This window comes from Tiliqua scincoides, chromosome 1, assembly GCF_035046505.1.
Source record: "Tiliqua scincoides isolate rTilSci1 chromosome 1, rTilSci1.hap2, whole genome shotgun sequence".
Classification (NCBI taxonomy): Eukaryota; Metazoa; Chordata; class Lepidosauria; order Squamata; family Scincidae; genus Tiliqua; species Tiliqua scincoides.
The window spans coordinates 281717509-281738101 of NC_089821.1; the positions used below are offsets into that span (position 1 = coordinate 281717509).

The 20593-nt window shown below is 48.6% G+C and overlaps 1 protein-coding gene across 6 annotated transcripts in view; it reads left to right on the top strand.

The window, feature by feature from the left end:
* Positions 1-20593, top strand: part of DTNB (dystrobrevin beta) — a 121518-nt gene that overhangs the window by 91158 nt on the left and 9767 nt on the right. For 5 of the 6 annotated variants that reach the window (XR_010794443.1, XM_066626767.1, XM_066626763.1 and 2 more), the window contains 4 exons: positions 901-997; positions 2676-2696; positions 17856-18015; positions 19357-19446. Coding sequence is in view for 5 of the 6 variants with exons in the window: in XM_066626767.1 (XP_066482864.1) it covers positions 901-997; positions 2676-2696; positions 17856-18015; positions 19357-19446 (368 nt within the window). In the remaining variant the exon portion in view is untranslated. Of the gene's footprint in view, positions 1-900; positions 998-2675; positions 2697-4491; positions 4776-17855; positions 18016-19356; positions 19447-20593 lie in introns of those variants that run through there. The other variant, XM_066626766.1, reaches the window with a different exon arrangement.

Consider the following 20593-nt stretch of genomic DNA (forward strand, 5'->3'; position numbering starts at 1 on the left):
TGGGATCATTAGGAAGGGTATTGAGAACAAAACGGTTAGTATTATAATGCCGTTGTACAAATCGATGGTAAGGCCACACCTGGAGTATTGTGTCCAGTTCTGGTCGCCGCATCTCAAAAAAGACATAGTGGAAATGGAAAAGGTGCAAAAGAGAGCGACTAAGATGATTACGGGGCTGGGGCACCTTCCTTATGAGGAAAGGCTACAGCGTTTGGGCCTCTTCAGCCTAGAAAAGAGACGCTTGAGGGGGGACATGATTGAGACATACAAAATTATGCAGGGGATGGACAGAGTGGATAGGGAGATGCTCTTAACACTCTCACATAATACCAGAACCAGGGGACATCCACTAAAATTGAGTGTTGGGCGGGTTAGGACAGACAAAAGAAAATATTTCTTTACTCAGCACGTGGTCGGTTTGTGGAACTCCTTGCCACAGGATGTGGTGGCGGCGTCTAGCCTAGACGCCTTTAAAAGGGGATTGGACGAGTTTCTGGAGGAAAAATCCATTATGGGGTACAAGCCATGATGTGTATGCGCAACCTCCTGATTTTAGAAATGGGTTAAGTCAGAATGCCAGATGTAGGGGAGAGCACCAGGATGAGGTCTCTTGTTATCTGGTGTGCTCCCTGGGGCATTTGGTGGGCCGCTGTGAGATACAGGAAGCTGGACTAGATGGGCCTATGGCCTGATCCAGTGGGGCTGTTCTTATGTTCTTATGTTCTTAAGGGGGGCCACTGTGCTAGTCATACTCCACTCATACGTACTGAGGGCTGTGGATGGGTACTGGAGGGCTGTGTGGGTGTGGATGGGTGTGTGGTGGCTTCATGGCCTTTTGGGAGCACTGGCAAAATGGTACTCCCCTGCAAGTAGCCCATTTCTCCTTTCTCATCTGAGCAGGCAAAGGAAAGATGAGCTGGAACAGCGAATGTCTGCCCTGCAGGAAAGCCGGAGGGAGTTGATGGTTCAGTTGGAAGGGCTGATGAAACTGCTCAAGGTAAGGCATGGCCCCTATTGTGCTGCGAGGCAGACAGCGACCCATCTGGCCCTGCATTGCCTCTTCTAACATCCAGAAGCTCTGGTGTCTGTCCCTGAGGGACTGAACCTGCAATGTGCTCTGCCGCTGTGCTGCTGCAGCCCCTGGCCAGCTGCTGTGGGATGAACCTTCTTGGTGGTTCAAGCATCTGAAAATGGTACATCTGTGCTAAATCTTGCCATGTGGGTGTGGAGTGCTACAGTGCACTGTGGCCCTGGGCAAGCTTCGCTGAATGGCAATAGTGCTGGTCAGGTGCTGCTGATCTGGCAGTGATTGGTAGCTGCCCATCAACAGGAGCTGACAAAAGCTGGGAGCTGGTATCAGCCCTCAAGAGCAGCTGAAAAAGGAAGGTGCAGGGAGAGTGAGTCAGAGGAGAGATAAAGGAGGGAAGAGAAGGTGGGAAGGAGGAAGGAAAGGATGAGAAGGGAAAGAGAAGAAGGAACTGAGAAAGGAAAATATGGGGCAAGGTAAAAAAAAATGAAGGCGAGGACCTGGGCTCACTTAGAGAAAGGGAACGTGTGCTAGACCTCCAAGGAGATTGAGCAGGACTGGCAGGAGAGGTGAAGCCCAAAGAAGAGGAACCTCTTGCCTACAGCCTGAGCTGCACAATTGGAATTGGCCCTTCTAAGCTTAAGAAGCAGAAGTGCATCCTGACAGGAAAACCCAGAGCCCCCATTCATACAGGCACATCCACAAGACTTGAGAGATCCTGTGGAGGGGGACCCGGGAACCCACCTTGCCCAACAGATTGGCTGGGTCCTGTGCAATTCCCATTCTCCCTGACTTACTGAGCAACACGGGGTGTCTACCTGACATAATTTAGAGATGGCTGACTGAGCACTGATTATTCCAAGACCAAGATGAAGATGCCCCCTTTGTTTTCATGTTCAGTTTTTGGTTTTCTCCTCCCCTTCTCTAGCACTTGTGTCTCACTCAAATGTCATGTCCCTCTTCCAAGGCTTATCCCATCTCCCTTGGGATGAGGAGGAGGCAGGGGGCACCGCCACTGTTAGTCTGCTGCCTGGTACAGCAGCCTACTGCCCTTTTGTGTTGCCAGAGAGCAATGCAGGGCCTACCTGGCTCTTCCTGTTCCCTCCCTGCAGTCTTTCAAAGGCCATCACCCTTCTTCTGAGCTCCTCCCAGATCAGGTAAGGCACACTTCTCACAGAGGCCCCAGGTGGACTCTTCCGTTTGTCTTCCCTGCAGTTGGTCCTGTGCAGTCGGTGAGACTGAGCCTGTTTCCCCAGGGGGACTGAGGAGAGTGTGTGCAATGCCGACATTTGTCTATCTGCTTTGAGCAGGACTGATGTTTCCTTGCTAATGTTCCAAACCCCTCCCCCCTCTCAGACTCCTGGGTTCTATCTTACAACTCCAGTTGAGGGATGTCTGGTAGCAGGCCTGGAAGACAAGAAGAGGAGAGCCTGAGCTGAGACTAGGCTAAGCCATCCAGGGTCTGTCTTGGGGCAAGGAGACAGTTCTTCCTGTCATTCTGCATCCTCATTCCTCTGTGGCCTTCTGCATCTGCAGGCACCAGTGTTTCTCATGGGCGTTTGTGTCTGCCCTTCCTTTCAGTAGCGTGATTAACTGTCCTCTCTCTCTCTCTCCCCCCCCCCTGTTTTCTTGTTGTCAACATTGATAGGAAGAGGAACAAAAGCAGGCAGTAAGTGGAAGTCCCTTGTCTTTTTTACCTTGATTCTGCATGAAAACCTGTGTGTGTGTTTGTGTGTGTGTGTGTGTGTGTGTGTTCTCCCCACCATGAGAGTGAATGCATAAAAGCAAAGGATTATTTTTTTCTCTCCGTGGCTGCTGAGAGAGTCACTTCTGAGAGATTCTTCTTGGTGTCTTCAACATTTCGAATGAGGCCATTTCCCTTCCTTAGGGAGCCTGGACTTATTAACCCTTCCCATACTTACTTACTTTCACAAATTAAGTTTGCTTACCTGACTGAGTGATTAATGAATTAATCCTGCTGGTTGTTTGTGACATATGCATGATCAACAAGACCTGGGAGTGGAGATTCTCCCTCCCTGTGCATTATTCTGCCTGGTTGTCTGTGATGGTCTCCTTTCCTCTTTGGAGAATGCCTGCATTGAGCTGATGCCCATGCATGGAAAGGGGCCACACCGCCTCCTGTCTTGTCCAGAGAAAGGGAGTGTGTGCCTGCCCCTTCCTTAGGAGCCGCCCTGCTGTAGCCCTCCTGCTCCTTTTTGCCCAGCAGTAGCTTGGAATCCACTCCAGAGGGAGCCCTTTTTCCTTCCTAAGCAAGCCGTCGTAATGGTGGCAGCAGCAGCAGCAGCAATCGGGCTTCAGTTCTGAATCTGGTGACTGAGATGCTCCAAGCTCCTGGCTTCACTGGGGGATTTGCACACCCCATAGCTTTGCACCATACCCACTGGCTGACTTGGGAGAGGAAAAACACATCTGCTGCACCTGTGAACAAATGTTCTTACTCTCAGAGCCCTGCTAGTTGTGAATAGTGCTCTCTGAAGACCAGGATGAAAATGTTCCACTGAAACAAAAGCAACTTTCACTTCTGGACTAGGGTCACGTACACACAGCTTCTGGATAATTCCATGTTCTGATCCTTCAGCACCTGAGCAAATGGGAGGTGGTGGTTTGTGCAAAATGTCCCAGAGAACCTGTCTTGTTACAGTTGCTTCCCAGAACCCCCTCATCACTGAACTCTTCACAGTTTCCTGCTGTCTTGATATGACAGATTTTTGCCTGCCTGAAAAATCAAACCAGTATTGGCTTTCACATTTGGTCTTACCTAGAAAAGATCACTGTGTCTTTTAGAAGTCTTTGCAGTGACATTTGGCCCTTTATTTTCAAAGAAATGCAGAGACCCTGTGAACTGCCTCAGCTACATGTCACAAACAGAGCTGAGTGAAGGCAGCTTCTGGGGGTTGCCTACATGTGCCGGTAGCAGTCCCTGGGGGCTCAAGGGTTTTGTCTTCCAGGGCACAGCAGAAGTGTCATATTTCTCTCAGTGGAAGAAGAGACTGTCCCCCTACAAATTAGCTGCTACCTGCCCTCTCCGACTCACCTGTCTACCTGTAGACTTTTAAGTGCCAGTTTTTAGACCCAGCAAGATCCCAATTTTCTGGCTAAGTTTCAGAAAGAAGAACTGAAAAAAGACTTCCAAGAGTCACTGGTCTGACTGGGGGAGAAGCGGCTCCTCCAAGAAGCAATGTGTAGGTTTCTCAGACTCAATTTGTGATAGGGGGTTTCATGCACACTGATTTTCAAAGGGAACTTCCTAATGCATCTTCTACATCCTGAGGACACTTTGGAAAAAGAGTGCACAGCAAATCAAAGCTCTAGGCATGGAGCATTCACATGATTCCTTCTGCACATGAACTTGGGAATGAGCCCTGCTAGAGCTCAGATGGCATCTACTGAGGTTCAGCTGTCTTCTTTTTACTCAAGCAAGAGTGGCTGTGACTTTTTTTTAGGCAGGAGGTCTGGTCTAGAGGATAGAGCCTCCGTCTGCCTGAAGATAACATCCACAAGGTCGCCAGTTCGAGGCCACCGGCACCGTGCGACCTTGGAGCAGCTGACAAGCTGAAGCCGAGCAATTCCATCTGCTCTGAGCGTGGGAGGATGGAAGCCAGAATGTGAAGCCAGATCGGAATGAAACACCTTGAATGTAGTCGTTCTTGAAAGAAAGAACCTTCTTTGAAATTGTAAAAATCCCTATTTAATAGGGATTTAATAAAGCCTGCCTATGTAAACCGCCTTGAATAAAGTCTTGAATAAAGACCAAGAAAGGCGGTATATAAATACCTGTTATTATTATTATTATTAACATTGTCTGTGATGATCCTATGTGAAAAGTTGAGGGGGAGCAAAGGCAGCTGTATCTAGAGTTCTGTTCTGTTGAGGTGAGGAGGGTGTGATGCGGTGGGGTGTATGCAGAAAGACTGTTGGAACTGGGGGAGAGGAAAGCCTGTTGGGCTTCATTTCCACATCCTGCAGGAGGGGGAGTCTGGCTGGAAGGCACAGGAACACATGGCCACTGTTGTGAGACTGCTGAATGTAGATGATGCCTTCAGGCTTTTCTGATTCCAGAAAGTGGAAGAGACTGAAAGAAAAAGAAGCCCAAACAAAGGAAGCTTTGTGCTAATGAGGTTGGCAGAAAGGTGTAGTACCTGTCTTGGAAACAAACTCCGTCCCTCTGGGATTAGGAGCTGTGGCTGTTGCTGCTGAAGAAAACAGAATAGTCCTGGGAGGAAGGGCTTGTGGCATCAGTTGCTTTTGCCAGCGTTTGCTGTTGTCTGGAAGACCTGTCATGAAAGCAATAAGAACACATCTCCCCCTTCTGGGTTAGGAACCTTCTTTTGACAGGTAATGAGGATGAGCTTGTGGATTAGTTGACAAGTCTGCCTGCAGAACAGCAACAGACCCAAGGAGGAAGTGGAAAAGGGGTCATTTTCTGCATAGTTCCTTCTTGACCCCCAGCTAAGAGGGAGGTAGTTGCCCAGGGGCTTCTGCTTGTTGGCCTGAGGAGCTTAAGAACTGGTATGAAGGGTTCACATTTGAACCTGGTAGTGCTGTCACCTCCTGGCACATCTGATGTGACTCCCCACACATGTTGCACTGGAGAGGGTCAGTAGTATAGAGGGGTCAAGGGGTTGATGTCTGCTCTTTGTTGGCCCTGACTTGGTCTCCTTCCCTTGAGGTTTATCTGGAGTTAGCACCAACACAGCTGCAGAGGAAGCCTAAGCCCAGATGGTTTCCCTGCAGTCCCCATGTGTGCACTCATATCATACCAGCCTGGAGAAATGCTGTCCCATTCTAAGCCACTGCAGTGAGCCATTCTGTCTGCTAGTTTCCACTTTGAGCATGATGGTGGAGATGCTCTGTAGCAAGGAAGAGGCCTGCCTTCCCTTAACCCCCCCCACACACACACACACTGAGTGTTGTCACAGGAAACCAGACCAGGAAGCCGTCTTGTGGATGTGTCCTTACAGTGACACTTTGCTCCACTCTTTTTGAAGCTCTTGGACTATCAGAGGCCCATCAGGGACTGCTCTGCCCAGAGAAGTGGCATTTGGATGTGTGAAGTTGATGCTGCTATGCAGTCTCCCTTGGGAAGACCTAGTGGAATGGACTGAGTTTCCTGTTGGGAGTTGGGAAGACTTGTTTTGACCTCTTCTTGGTTCACTTGCTAGAGTGAGCTGGAACTGGCTGTTTTGTAGGCTCCTTCTTTCAGAATAGATTCTTCAGCCTGGACTGTGCATATGTGGAGAGAGGGTTGGATGTACCTTTTGCCAGAGGGCTGGATGAAGTGGCGTTGTGGGCCTTCCACAATGAGATGAACACTCCTGTGGTTCTACAAAAGAGGGCAACAAGGGCTCTTCCCTTTGACGACCCCCTCTCTGTTCCTGGCCACTCAGCAGTTCCTGCGTGCAGAAGTTAATCATTACGGCAGAGTTTGTGTTAGCTCTGCTGCACAGTCCCACTCCCTCTTTCCAAGGGAGGAGCTGCACTCCGTGCTGCCTCAGTCATTTACTCTGGCCTGAAACTTGGTGTGCAACCTCAAGGGGAGAAAAGGGGGCTGAGAAGGGGGTCTACAGTCACATGCTGTTGTTTCTAAGCCAGTTGAGCTGTTTTGCATTTACCCTGGGATTCTCTCAGGCATGTGCATGCAAACCTGCTGCTTAGACCTTGACGTCCTCCGCCATTTTAGCTATTTCTGGTTCCCTCGATCCGCTGCCTCAACAGCCCCCACATACAGGTTCCACAAGCCACAGCCGTCACAAGGCCCCCGGTCTGTTTTGGTGCACTTAACTTAATTACGTGATTCTGAACAATGAAATACAAACTGCCGGACGTGACAGGCACTCTCCTGCCTTGTAATCCTGCTGATCCTGCCTGCTCGTTTTCCTCCCGCATTTGATTGGACAGCTGTACTTTTTTGGGAGAAGCCAGTGCCAGCAGAGGCCCAAAATAGAACATGCGAAATGGACCGTGCACGTCTCTCTCCCTCTACTGTACATTGCTGACAGGGCGCCAGAAGTGCATGCCGTGGCCGCCACTCAGAGCTGCACGAAAGCACCTTTCCCTGCTGTGTTTCTGTGCAGCCGAAGCGAAGCCAGGACCCAGGAGGAGGGTGGCGCCTGTTTTGTTTAAACGCGTAGCTGCAAAAGCAGCAGCAGGAGACAGCCGTGTGAGGGTGAAGCGCCTGACTCATTCCACAGCCCTGCTCCCAGGGTTAACAGGAGTTTCTGAATGCTTTGGAGAAGTTATTAGTCTGCTGTAGTAATAATTTTTTTACAGGCCCCTTTATGGGGATTGTTCTTGGTTGTACTGTAATATACAAAGAAATGGGGCAGGAAGCAAGGGGCCCACTTGACGGAATATGCTGTGGTTGAGGTGCGGTGAGGCCAGTTCCACACAAGGAGAAGAGCTGTCCACCCTCTGGCTGTGGGCTTCAACTGACCATTCCCAGCACCCCTGTTGTCAGGATTCATAACGCAGCATATGTTTTTACAGGCTGGCACTGGGATGGCTTTTCACTTGCACCTCTGCGTGGTGGGACTCCCATGTTAAGACATGGCTAGGAATGGCTTCTCTGTCTGAAGTCAGAAAAAACTTTCCAGGAAAGTTTTCCTGGAAAACTGCAGGAGATTGCAAAGAACAAAAAGTAAAACGTGTAATGGTGGGAGAGAGATGCTGGTGTGCCAGGCCGCAGAGCCTTGGCTGGGAAAAAGAAGAAGGCAACTTGGTTTAAGACCTGGTAGTGGATTCTGGGACTCCTGAAGGGCAGCAGAGTGGGAGGTGGACAGATCTGACCCAAGAAGGACCATCCATTGGGAAGTCCTCCTTCTATGTGAGCTCTACTGAGGGGAATGTACAGCTGTCAGTCACCAACATGGGGCTTATACAGAAGGAGAGATTCTCCACAGATGGCACTCTGTGCTAATTAGCCTGGGTGTGGGTATAAGGGTGGGGTGTGGGCACAAAATGCCTGTGGCTGGCCCAGAAGCTCAGAGTTGCACACTATCTTGGCAAGCTCTTGTTCTTCCATCTGTGTTTTACCAGGTAATGCTATCAGGTCACTTGCTGGAGAGAACAAGTTGGTAGGAGTGCCTTTCCTCAGCCACTACTTTCCCCCTGCAAACCTCCCCCCAAGTAATTCCCACACCCCAGCCATCATGAGAAGGAACATGGCCAGTGGGGGAGGGACTGTGTAGGAAACCATGGACTTGGGACCCCTGTGGCTACTGCATAAGGTGCAGCTCCAGCCTAAGGATGCCAGTGACATGCTCCAGAAGTCAGAAAGGAGGGGAAGCAAATGCCAGCAGCCTTGTTTGATGCTTTGCAACATGAAGCCCAGAGAGTGTTGAGAATCTGGCAGTGAAGAGCTCCCTGCTTATCCCACTGGAGAGGAGAAGTTCACTGCTTTCTCTAAGGCTACCAAGTTGACAGGCATTAGTATGAAGCAAGCAACAGCATGCAAATCCAGAGGAGGTCTCTGCCTTAGCCTTTCTCATTAATAGAGCCAGTGGAATTTCTCTTGCTGGATCAATGCTATCCCATACCACATTCCATAGCTTGAAGTTGAGGAACCAGGATACATGTTCTTATCAGGAATAAATTGTCCTGCGCCAGCTTTATAAAACCAGAATTTTCCCCAGTTCATTGGCACTATGTGACGTTTGAGCTGTTGTGTTAGCATTTGGTGACACATTGGAAAATGTCCTCACGTGAAAAGAGATTTTCCTGTTTCACACACATCATCCTTGTTGGCAGGGATGTGGAGTGACTCTGACCTATCATGGGGAAGAAGGTACGGTTGTGTGTGAGATTCCAGGCCAGTTGTAGAACTCACACTTGGCGTGGAAAAGACTTCAGGTTCTGTCATTTTGGTCCTGTCTGTGTGTTTCATTTTGGAAGCAACAGCCCCAGGAGCCCCCAGTCCAGATCAGGACTGCATTATATGCCTAGAGGCACATCTCCACACTGCTGTCCTGATTGGGGCCTTGTGGCTGCTTCCCAGGACAGCCATGCAGGGCCAGACCGCAGGCTAAGTCCAATTGGTTTGGCCTGTAGCCTCATGTGACAGTCCTTGGTGGGGTGAACCAGTGATTTGTTTCTTCCTAGTGCAAGTTCAGATATGTTCCAAGGTATTCAATAGGCCTCCTGCTGGATGCCTAGTAAAACTCTACCTGTGCCCATATAGTATGGACCTGAGCCAGTGCCCTTCCTGGCCTTCCTACAACATTTCAGTAACAATATACCTTTATTGAGTTTTTAAAACATGGCAGATGGAACTCGAAGCAGCAAAAATGGCAGATAATGTTACCTCCTGTCAGAAACAGCTGAATGGTCTCAGAGAAATGCGAACTCATGTTGATGTCCTAGCTGATGATGTTCTGGTGCTCCAAGGGTGCAGTTCTCCTGGACTCGGTAAGCACACCTAGCCTTATAGCCAGCCATATGTGTCACTAATTGGTCTTCTTGTTGGCAACTTTGCTTGCACTTACAGCAGCGCACTTCTACAGCTCCCATAGATTTCAGTGAGGCTTGTGCAGGAGAACTTTTCAATGACTTGAACCTATTCTGCATACAGTTTATTTGCAAAATTCTGCAAGAGTGAAATATCACAGCAAGCCAACTTTATTTTTAGTTTGACATCCAAGATGTATTTTCAGTTCTTAAATGACTTGGAATGTAGAGCCAGCCTGTCCTTTGCATTTCAGTTCCTGGTGGTAACCCTGCTTCCTTGCCTTACTTGTCCAGCCTCTTGGCTGGGAAAAATGAAGTAGGGTGACAATCTGGACAATTCTTATTTCTGCAGCTGTTTGAACCTCAAGAGTATCTACCTATTGCTGCTCTGTGCTGCAGACATACCCAAACCAGTGTGGCTGAGAATTTGTGTTTCTCCTGTTGCTAATTTGAAAGTACTTGCAAAGTAAAAAATTACCTGTGTGGAGTTTTTCAGAAGGGGTGGATGCTCATTCTGAACGCATCAAGTTCCTGCAGTACGCATGCTCATGTGGAACTACATTGCTTGCTTGTCCAACACCTGCCCTACCCAGTCCCCCTACAAGGGGACAGTGCCTGTGGGCTATTGTGTTTTAAGCCCAGATAGAGAAACCCCCTCCCCTTGGCCCTCTTCCCCCAAGATTACAGGAAGTGACTACCTCACTGTGAAACTCATGTTTGAGGTGATTCTAGCCTCCTGTCACAGCAGTGAAGTTGGAGGTAGAACAAAATAACCCACACAGGATACCAGACCGACCATTCTGATTGTGCTTCCTGCTCCAGCATTCTTTACTCTCCTTGAGGCTAGTGCAACTCAAAATGGTGGGCTGCAGACTGGTGCCAGTCTGCAAGCCTTTTGGGTGCTGTTTCAAAGTGGTTTTCTAGTGAAAAAACAATAGTATAGCATAATTTTAAAATCTCATCGGACTTCCATCAAGACTAATTTTCAGTAGATAGAGCTGACAATGTTAAATAGTATTATGTTTTCAGAAGCACATATAATGATGATGATTATGCCACAGCACCTACGGACATACTGTTATTACACTTGAATTGGAAGATAGCTGACTAGCCTGACAGAATTGCCAAATTTGGGTCCATTTCATTCTACGCTGTCCCAGGCACTAGCCAGCTAGGTGCCTCACTCTCCAAGCAAGGTGTAAAGGCATTTGTCACCCTCTGCCTTTGGTCCACAGAACACTTTGCAGTCTCTGAAAACAGAAGTGTTTTCAGTGCATTTCTGGCTGTTGGAGCTGGTAGATGATGGCATATCTCTCCACCACATAGTCACTTATACCCTTCAAAATGTTTTTTCAATGCCGTTGTCCATTGCAGTAACCTGTGGCGATGAGTCCACAGATGAATTGCTCACTGTATTAAGCAGACCTCCCTTTTGTTTCTTTTATGCTACCAGCCTATCAAATTCAGTGGGTGGGGATCCTCAGGTCAGCTGGATCTGTTTCAGAAACTGAAGAAGTGGCTGCTCAAATTCTATGGCTCTCTGACAAAAATATCCACTAGCTCTGGTTGCTCTTTGAGTGAACTGTTTAAATGACAGGCTAGTTGGCCAACCCACATCACAGTGCCAGAATCAGGCTCTTGGACTAGACAGTTACTCATTCTTCTGCTGCTGCGCATACCTTCACATTTCACGGTGACAGTACTGTTGCTTGACCACCTTGCTCATGACTCCAGGCTTCATTTCTTCCTCTGGTTCCCCACCATATGCTGACTCCTAGACCATCCTGATCTGCCAGCTCCTCTTGCCTGCTCACCTGGAGAGCTGGAGTGGAGGGTTATTTAGTTGTGCCTTGGAGTTGGGTCTTAGTTGGCTGCCTGCCCAAAGTCACATCCTCCTGTGACCTTTGCACCTACTGTTTTCTGGAGACTGGCTCAGGCCTGTAGTTCTGGGCTTGAGTCCTACCAGCACACCACTGCCTCCCAGCTGCTTAGTCCCTGGCACACTCTCCTCCCATGACATTTTCTATGGTGTTGCTGGCTTACTGAGGGTCTGCAGCAAATGCAGAATCGCTGTTGGGGGAGGATGTTGGCTGGTGGATATTAATATTTGGAAGCTGAGGTCGCCTCCTGCTTACTGGCTTGTTTGCTTCTGTTATGCTGTCAGTGTACCTGGTGCTTGACAGTGGGTGGAGGACAGGCTCCTGCCCTGAAGGGCTTGCAGTAAAGAGGGAAGGAGGGCTTTGGAGAGAAGATGAAGTGTTCTGTCTTGGACATGTGGCACTTGAGGCAGTGGTGAAGCATCCAAGCAAAAGTGTCAGACAGTCAGAAGTGTAAGGTTGCAGGAAAAAAGATCTAGAGCAGAGAGGTGGACCTGGGTCTTGTCAGCATAGAGGTGGGATGGGAAACCCTGAAATTTGATGAGGCGACCCATGGACAATGTGCAGAGCACAAATGGCAAAGGATCTAGAACAAAACCGCAGCAGACTCTTAAGAGACAGAGCAGGAAAGCAGTGGAAACACTGAAAAAACATCTGCTCCTGCAACCAGAATTTGAAAGCTCACCAGCCAAAAAGCTTGGTTGCCTGTTTATTTCCAGGTGTGTTTTAGGGTGCTGACTTTAGCCTCTAAAGCCCTAAACATCTTGGGGTCAAAGCATGTTAATGGCTATCCCTACCTATGCATGAATCTACCCCATTCCCTAAGGCACTGGTCTCCAAACCACAAACTGCTGTGCTCCAAGATTCTCCGTCTGGGTGCAGTGTGGTGGTAGTGAAGCCTTTCTGTTCTGTGCCGCAGCCAACGTCCATCACCCCGATCTTTGCACATACACCGGGCAGCCACTTTCAATGCCTGTAGCCCCAGAAGGCTCTGCACCCTGTCTTCCTAACAGAAGTACCTGCCCAGTGCGAATCTGTGTGAAGTTTGGAGGCATTGAATGTTGACTGCAGCATGGAACGGTAAGACTTCACCATGCTGCACCGCACCCAGACAGAGAATCTTTTCACACCAGATCTGGCCCGTGGGCCAGGGTTTGGCAGCTCCTGCTTAAAGGCAATCTGAAGAGATTCTCTGTATCCCGCTGCCATCTGGGAACACTGAGAGGCCTTTCTCACTGGTGGCCACTCTGACTGTGGAACTCCTTCCTTCGTGAAGTACAGCTGGCAGCCTGCTTTTCAGTGGAGGCCGAAGGCTTTTGCTTCAGCAGATTGTTCTGCTTCTGTTTGCACATTTGCTTTCTCAGTGTTTGTCTCTCACTTTTGGGCTGATTGTTTTTTTTCTGCTGCTGCTTCTGCTTCAATTTTTGTTTAATTAATAATTTCCTCTCTTGATTTTAAGTCTCCCTGTGTTCAACTGGAGAAAGGCAAGACGTGATTTTTTCACTAAATAAATAATGCACTGGTGCTCTTATTTCTGGGCCATCATTAAGAGGAAGAGATGGACACAGTGAATGCATAGTCCTGCTGGTTGCTTAGGGTCAGGAAGTCTCTAGCAGAGAGTTCCCGTTTCTCTCCATTGTGTTCCTGGATCTTGCAAGAGAAGCCCCTGGAGGCTTCTGTGTTGTTTATCTTAATTGTTTCCCCAGCAAGGGCTGGAACCTGTTGGGAGTGTTGGCATGATGACTGACGGTCGTGTTTCATTTCAAAATCTGCAGTGTTGTCCCTCTTTCGCTGGGAAGGAGAGTTCCAAATTAATTGGTTGCTGCTTTTGCTTGTAGAGATTACGTTCTTAATGCAGAAATGAATTTTTTCCTCTGTCAGTTTCTATTATTGGTGTGTGTGAGGAAAGGATTCAGGGGAGAGCAGGGCAATAAGCAGCTGACTTTGAGCAACTCTCCCTTGGCCACATTTGTCTGAATCCAACTCTGTGATTGTCCCCACCTTTCTCCGCTGTTCAGTGACATTAATTCTTGTGATATGTTAGATATAATTGGCTTTGCATGTGCGCGCATGTAGGGATGCATGTTAACTTGTTTGGTCCAAGAATATGCACTGTAAGGTTTCATTGATGCCTAATTATGAGTTTATATGGCATTCAAAATTTTGTAGACCTCAACCCCAACATTAAGCTGCTCCACTAGAAGGCGACATGCCACCTCTTTTGCATCTTCTGTCCTTTGCCCCCAGCTGCCACCTGATTATTCAGCATTCACATCTGAGATTCATATACAGGAGCAACATATTTGATCTACTGTTCGGCCCAAATTCTGGGACATTATGAGTTTTCTTTGATTGAAGTACTAAAGCATGAGGACATCTCTTCCTTTATGGCGTACACAGAGCCACAAAACCAAGCACACCAGGTGTCTTGACACATACCCAGTCTCTGAGCACTTCCTTGTAATGTCACAAACAATAGGTCTTGTTGGAGGAGTCCTTGACAGCCCCTTCCCATGCCAACATCTCCCATCCCAAAAAGTGGAGCAGTGTTTGGTGTGGGAGAGTCATTGTGTGGTCCATGTCTTCTGACATTACTGAAAATGCACACTGCAGTGACTCCTGTCCCACAAAGACAGAAGGGGTTCAAGTTCTTTTCATAAGCGTGAATCAGCGCAGAGGCTGAAGTGAGTTCAGAGGTTGTCTGTACTGTTCTTAGAGCGAGACTGCGTTTTGTTTTTCTGACACTGCAAAGCCACTCTCAGTGCAGGCCATGAGCCTGTAACCCAGCAGAGCAAGGAGACCAGAACAGCTGGATACAAGGATGGCTGCAGAAAACCCCAGTCATTCTGCAGTGATGGATGTGGACTGCTGCCTTTCTCAGAGGCTCCTTTTAGCACCAAGGTTCTTGGGGGGGGGGCAGACATTCCCCACTGCCTATGTTTGTGTTGGCATTGGCACGAATTGGTCATGATGAAACTTGATCTAGTCACCAAAAAGATTCTGAGAAAGAGCATCTTAGAGGCAGAAGTTGGGGAATAGCAGTCTGTGTCTACTCAGGCCTGCAGATCTGCCATGTCACTGAGCAGGCTCCTGCAATGTCCCTCTGGGTCTGCTCTGTGCCTGGGGTCAGCTACTGTGGTGCAGATCCCAGCATTCCTCCAGTGAAACTCTGTAAAAGCCCACGTCATCTCACCTTCCTGGTGTTGTAGCCAGACCTCCTTCCACTCCACTGATGGCAGGTGGTTTCCATAGTAGCAAATGCGGGGGGGGGGGGGGGGGGGTTGGGTTCTAAATTTTTAAATTTTTATTTTAATGATAAAGACCAGATGAAGCTACACAAGCTGAACAAGGGAAGATCTGCAGGCCTGTACATTTTTAATGGGGTAATTACCATATTAGTCACAAGCATTCAGCCCCAGCCAGCCACTATGCTTCTCACTGTCTGTGCTTAGCAGATACCACAGGAACACACACATTCAGTCCCTTTCAGCAAATGAAGGGCCGCAGCAAAAGAAGAACCAGGGCTCTGCTGTTTCCCCAGATGCAACCTGATGAGGACAAGACTCAGTAGATAAGAATCAGAATTGGGGGGGGGAGTCCATAGGGTGACCACAATGCAGGCCCCACACAATTTGGGATTCTTTCTTCCTCCCCTACCTTCTCTTGAAAAGCATCTGGGATGGTATGGGTGTCTCCAGAACACTCCTTCCGAGTTGTTGCTTTCAGAGTCACCTTTTGAACTGTGGTCAGCAATTCAGGCCCCTGTGGTGTGGGCCTTGCCCTGACTACCCTGGTTGAAGGGAAAACACTGCATCTCCCACACAGACACACACAGCAGCCCTGGATGATGGGGGAGTGCAGGAGAGAGGGTGTTTCTCTTTTTGTAGCAACCTCAGTCTCGGAGGAAGGGGATTATCCCCTGACTGAGGAGAGGAGAGGTCTCTACAAGGCATGACCTTGCCAGCTTCCCAAACTGCACAACTGCTTAGCAGCTATTCCTCAGCACCAGGCTGCAAGGGTTGAAGGTCCTGCTGGGTCCACCACCCTTTCTCCTGGAAGTGCCCTCAGAATGGCGCAACATCATGTCCTAGCATAATTCCTGTGGCATCCTGGGGGAATATGGTGGTTGGATAGCACCTGCTCCCGTGAAGAGTATGAGCACTTCCAGTGCCACCATTATTGTTCACTTGTCAGGATCCAGTAGTGACCTGCCTCTACACAACAAAGAACTTTGTACATGCTCCAAGATCAAAGGCCTCCCACCATGTTCACTGCCTGGGAATGGCATCTCTTCAGATCAACCCTAGTCACAACACAGGATTCCAAAAAAGCATCTGGACAAACGTGCAACTACTGGAGACATTGTTGACAATATTGAGAGGAAATTGGCCCTTTCTTTGCCTGCCAGAGGATGTGGTGGTGAAGCAGAGCGTTGATCTGGTCAAGGCAACCGAAGGTAGAAAGCTGGCAGAGAGTCGCAGCTGCAGATAAGGAGACGCCTCTGCATGGCAGTCTCAGGAAAGTCTCAGCCTCAGCTACCTGAGGAAAGACTTAAGTGAAGGATCCTGCTAACCATCCGACTCAGCAGAAGGCTGGTGGCTGACTGGGGTGTCACCTGCCCAAGCGGCTTCTGGTAGAACTAGTGCCCTTGGTGGACTCTCGCTGCTAGAGCTGTGGGCTGCAGAGCTTGTGTCCTCTGCACCAGAGGTACTTGGGACCCAAACAGGACCTGTCACAAGGCAAGCAAGAGCAGTGACCCTGCCCTCTCCCAAACCAACCCAGCTAAATAAATATCATTGACCTGCCTTTCCTCCCCCAGGAGCGGTTGCTCAAGGCAGTGTACCACAATTAAAAATTAAAACAATATATCCATAGAATCAGGTTAAACAAAAGAAGACCAGAAAGCTAGTGTCGGGAAAAGGGGGGATCAACAGGACGATCCCAAAAGACACAGAGAGCCCCCTTAGTTGGAGGGAGTACTCCATAGTACATGCTCCAAGAGCATGGGTGAAATGATTGAACCCTGTGAGTTGCTGAAGGCCACAGCATCAAGCAGGAATCCTGTAGTTCCACTTTCTGGAACTTGCCCTCCAGGAAGGATCAAAGCCACCATAATATGTTATCACCAAACCTCATCTGGCTAGGTGCTTCAGAAGGATACTGTGGCTGATATTAGCAGAAGCTACTGAGAGGTCCCACAGAACCAACACGTGCTCACTGCCCTGGTGTACACCATCAGTGAGGCGCCTAACATCATTTCTGGCCCAGACCCTGGTTGGAAATTATGCCTGGATTGGTCCAGGTAAAGCATCATTAAGGTCATGTGCTGAATAGACCATCCCTTTGGGATGCAGTGGATGTTCTGCTGAAAGGTGGAAGGTGCTTGTTCAGAAATGCAAAAATTGCTGGATTTCATCAGCATCCAATTCTGCTTTTCCATCTTTGTTAAGCTGGTTGATTTAATCTCTTAACAGTGCCATTTTGGGATGACTGGATTGCAGATACTTGTCACTGAGGGACTTTCTGCACCTCAGTTCTTTTGCCCTGTGCATTGTACAGAAACTGAGAGCAGCCGCCTGGTGGATGGAGGCTCCTCTGCCCCATGCAGCAGTGTCTGTCTGCTTTCCTGGTCTCTTGTCTATCTCTGCCCTCCATACTGTCCATGGAGAGGGGAATGGGGCAGTTTTTGGCTGTCCAACCAACAAGGCTGAATTCAGCTGTCCATGTGGGATAAACACAGTATTTGGTTGTCTAGGTGTCAGCTTGATCTACTGCATGCACCTCTGCTTCTGAGGGAAGCTACTAGGACAAATGTGGCCTGCTTCTCAAGAAAATATTCATAAGCATTGTATACTTAGGTGTCTGACTTCAAAAGGAATATCACCCTTTCCAAGCTACTCCAGAAGGGCTGAAACTGGGGCTTTCTGCTCACAACTGATTATTTGCTGTAGGCAGAGATGTATAGTCATTTTTCCACTGAGCAACCCTGACCTTGCCATCCATCCCTGTTCCTGATCAACCTCTGCAACTCTACCTTCCCCACAAATTCAGCACGTGCTGTTAACGTAACAGCCAGTTTCTAACATGGTGGTGAGATCCTGGAGCCTGCCAGGTGGGAATAGCTCAGAGTCTAGACAGCTCCTCAGTCTTCAGATGGCTTTAGAAATTAGTGTGAACCTTCTTGCAAGTGTGGGTTGTTCGTTGCCATCTAGTTTCTGGTCTCCAGGGCAAGCTACTGTTTTATTTTTATTTTTTCCTTTATCAGAGCTAAGGCTTTCAGGAGTTGCTTAATGGTCCATGAGCTACACATACACACATCAGGAGCTGCATGTCATGGGGTGACTTTGGGGTCAGTTCTGCCTGAGAATGTGTCACTAAACTGAAAGCATGTGGTGCTGGGGTTCCACTACCCAGTACCACCTGCCCAGTTTGAAGAGCTGATTGAGAAGAAGAGGCATTGACTAAACTGGGTTCCATGTCTTATTTAGGCTCAAGCAGCAGGTTCTCCACATACCTCACCCACCCACGGAACTGGCCGCCCGATGCCAATGCCAGTCAGGTCCACATCTGCTGGCTCTACCCCAACGCACGTGCCCCAAGATTCACTTGCTGGTGTTGGCGGAGATGTTCAGGAAGCTTTTGCTCAAGGTGAGTGTACTGTGAAAACCAAGGTGCTCCCTCTGCTACCTTGTGTGTGTGTGTGTGTGTAACAAAAGAAGAGCCCCACTGAATCAGGCTGAAGACCCATCTAGTACAAATTCCTGTATCTCACAGTGGCCCACCAAATTCCTAAGGGAGCATACAAGACAAGAAGATACCTGTATCCTGTTGCCACTCCCTTGCACCTGGCATTCTGAGGTAGCCTTCTTCTAAAACCAGAAGGTTGCACATGCCCATCATGGCTTGTAACTTGTTACTAACAGAAATCTGTCCAACTCCCTTTTGAAGGCATCTAGGCTAGATGCCATCACCACGTTCTGTGGCAAGGAGTCCCACAAATTAATTACACACTGGGTAAAGAAGTATTTTCTTTTGTCTGTTCAAACTCTCCCAGCGCTCAATTTTAATGGATGTCCCTTGGTTCTGATGTTGTGTGAGAGGGAAATCTCTCTATTCACACTATCCATTCGCTGCATAATTTCATACGTCTCAGTCATGTGCCCCCTCAGGTGCTTTTTTTCTATACTGAAGAGCCCCAAGCATTGTAGCCTTTCCCCTTAATGGAAGTGTCCTAGCCTAGTGATAATTTTGGTCACTCCCTTTCCCAGTTCCACTATATCTTTCTTGAGATGTGGCAACCAGAACTGTATGCAGTACTTCAGATTGCAGCCTTACCAACAATTGTACGATGGCATTATAATATTGACTTTTCAGTGCCCATATTGGCCTTTTTTAATGATCCCCAGAATGGAATTGGCCTTCTTCACTGCTGCTGCACACTGGGTCAAAATGGTTGTCACACACAAGGTGGGGAGGGCTTGCTTGTTTGCTGTGGTTCCCGAGAGCAGGACTACGATCAATGGGTTGAAGCTACAGAGAAAGTAGGTTTAGGTTAAACATGAGGAAGAATATCTTCACTGTAAGAGCTATCTGGTACTGGAACTCTCTTCCTCCTGCAGTGGTGAGCATTGGAGGTTTTCAGGCAAAGGCTGGAGGGTTAGGGATGCAGTGTAGGCAGATTCCTTCCAGTACTTGCCGGAAAGCAGGAGCAATTTCAGCCGGGAAGGGGAGGGGGAACGGGAGATATACCTGTTCATAATGTGTGTGATGCCTTTTGGCCAAAAGCCCCCAAGGCAGCTCACGCCAATAACAAACTACAGTGAGTGTAATTAAAAGAAGCTGCAAGAGAATCAAAAGGGAGGAGGCATCAGCATCAACGGGACAACAGTTCCCGTTCAGTTCTGGGATTCCAGGGTGCCCAGCTATTTTGAGTTTGTGCTTCTTGGAAAGGTGCATCTTCATGTTTTTTCTCTTCCATTTCTTCCCCAGGAACCCGACGAAACCTCCGTAACGATCTGCTGGTAGCAGCTGATTCAATTACCAACACGATGTCATCTTTGGTGAAGGAACTTCATTCAGGTAAGCAGCAAACTTTCTATGTGGACATAAGCAAGGGAGCCAGCAGGCCCAGCCAGCATCCTCACAACTTGGTATTTGCGGAGTTTGCTCTGAAGTCATGTTTTCACTGGTGAAATCTGCCCAAAGGTCACACAGGACAGACTAGTTTAAGAAAACCAAAGGAGCTGCTTCTTTGAAACAAAGAAGGCTCATACAGAGTACCCTCCCACAGAGGTGCCAGCTGGTGGATGTCCTCATTTGGGCCAGGTGACCCCCAGCTCCTCCAGCTCTCCAGTAGTCAGGTATTCTGGAGCTGCCCACAAGCAGGAGATGAAGGTAACAGCCCTCTCCCACCATTGCCTCCCTGCACACTGCCTCTGACCATGAAGGTAGTACATGGCCACCCTGACTAGTTGCCTTTGATAGATTTAAGATCCTCCATGAATTTGCCCAACCCCCTTTCAAAGCCATCCAGGCTAGTGGCCAGCACTGCCTCTTGTGGTAGCAGATGCCACACACTGATTATGTACTATGTGCTTTTGACCTTCAGAGCTGCGGACTGCTGGGTGGTAAGGCTGTGGCTTCACAAAAGGGATAGGTCTTGGCAAGATTTTTCCCAATCACCCTGACAAAATCCTGGTCAATCTGTAACAAGTGGGACTTGTTCTGTCAGCAGCTGCTGAAGTTTTGTGTGCTGTGTTGAACCATTTGCCATGCAGGGAGGTGATAAATGAAACAGATTCCAGGCTTCTACTTAAAGATGCAGATACTCCAGGTGAAAAGGTCCTGAAAATTCCTTAGGGCCCAATCCTATCCAACTTTCCAGGGCTGATGCAACTGTGCCAGTGGGGTGTGCACTGCATCCTGTGGTGGGGCAGCAGTTGTGGAGGCTTCCTCAATGTAAGGAAATGTTTATTCCCTCACCTTGGGGCTGCACTGCAGCTGCCTCAGTGCTAGAAAGCTGGATCGAATTGGGCCCTTAGATCCCTCCATCTGTGAAACTCAAACCTGACATTAGTATTTTGCAGGCAGAACCACCCATTATATTCCAATGTCCCATTGGTTTGTCTTATGTCTCCCCTCCTTGCTATGCCTGGCATCTGTGTTCAGTGTGGCCTCAGGTATCATAGTCTGTACAATTGTGCAATGCAACCTGAAATTCCCTGTC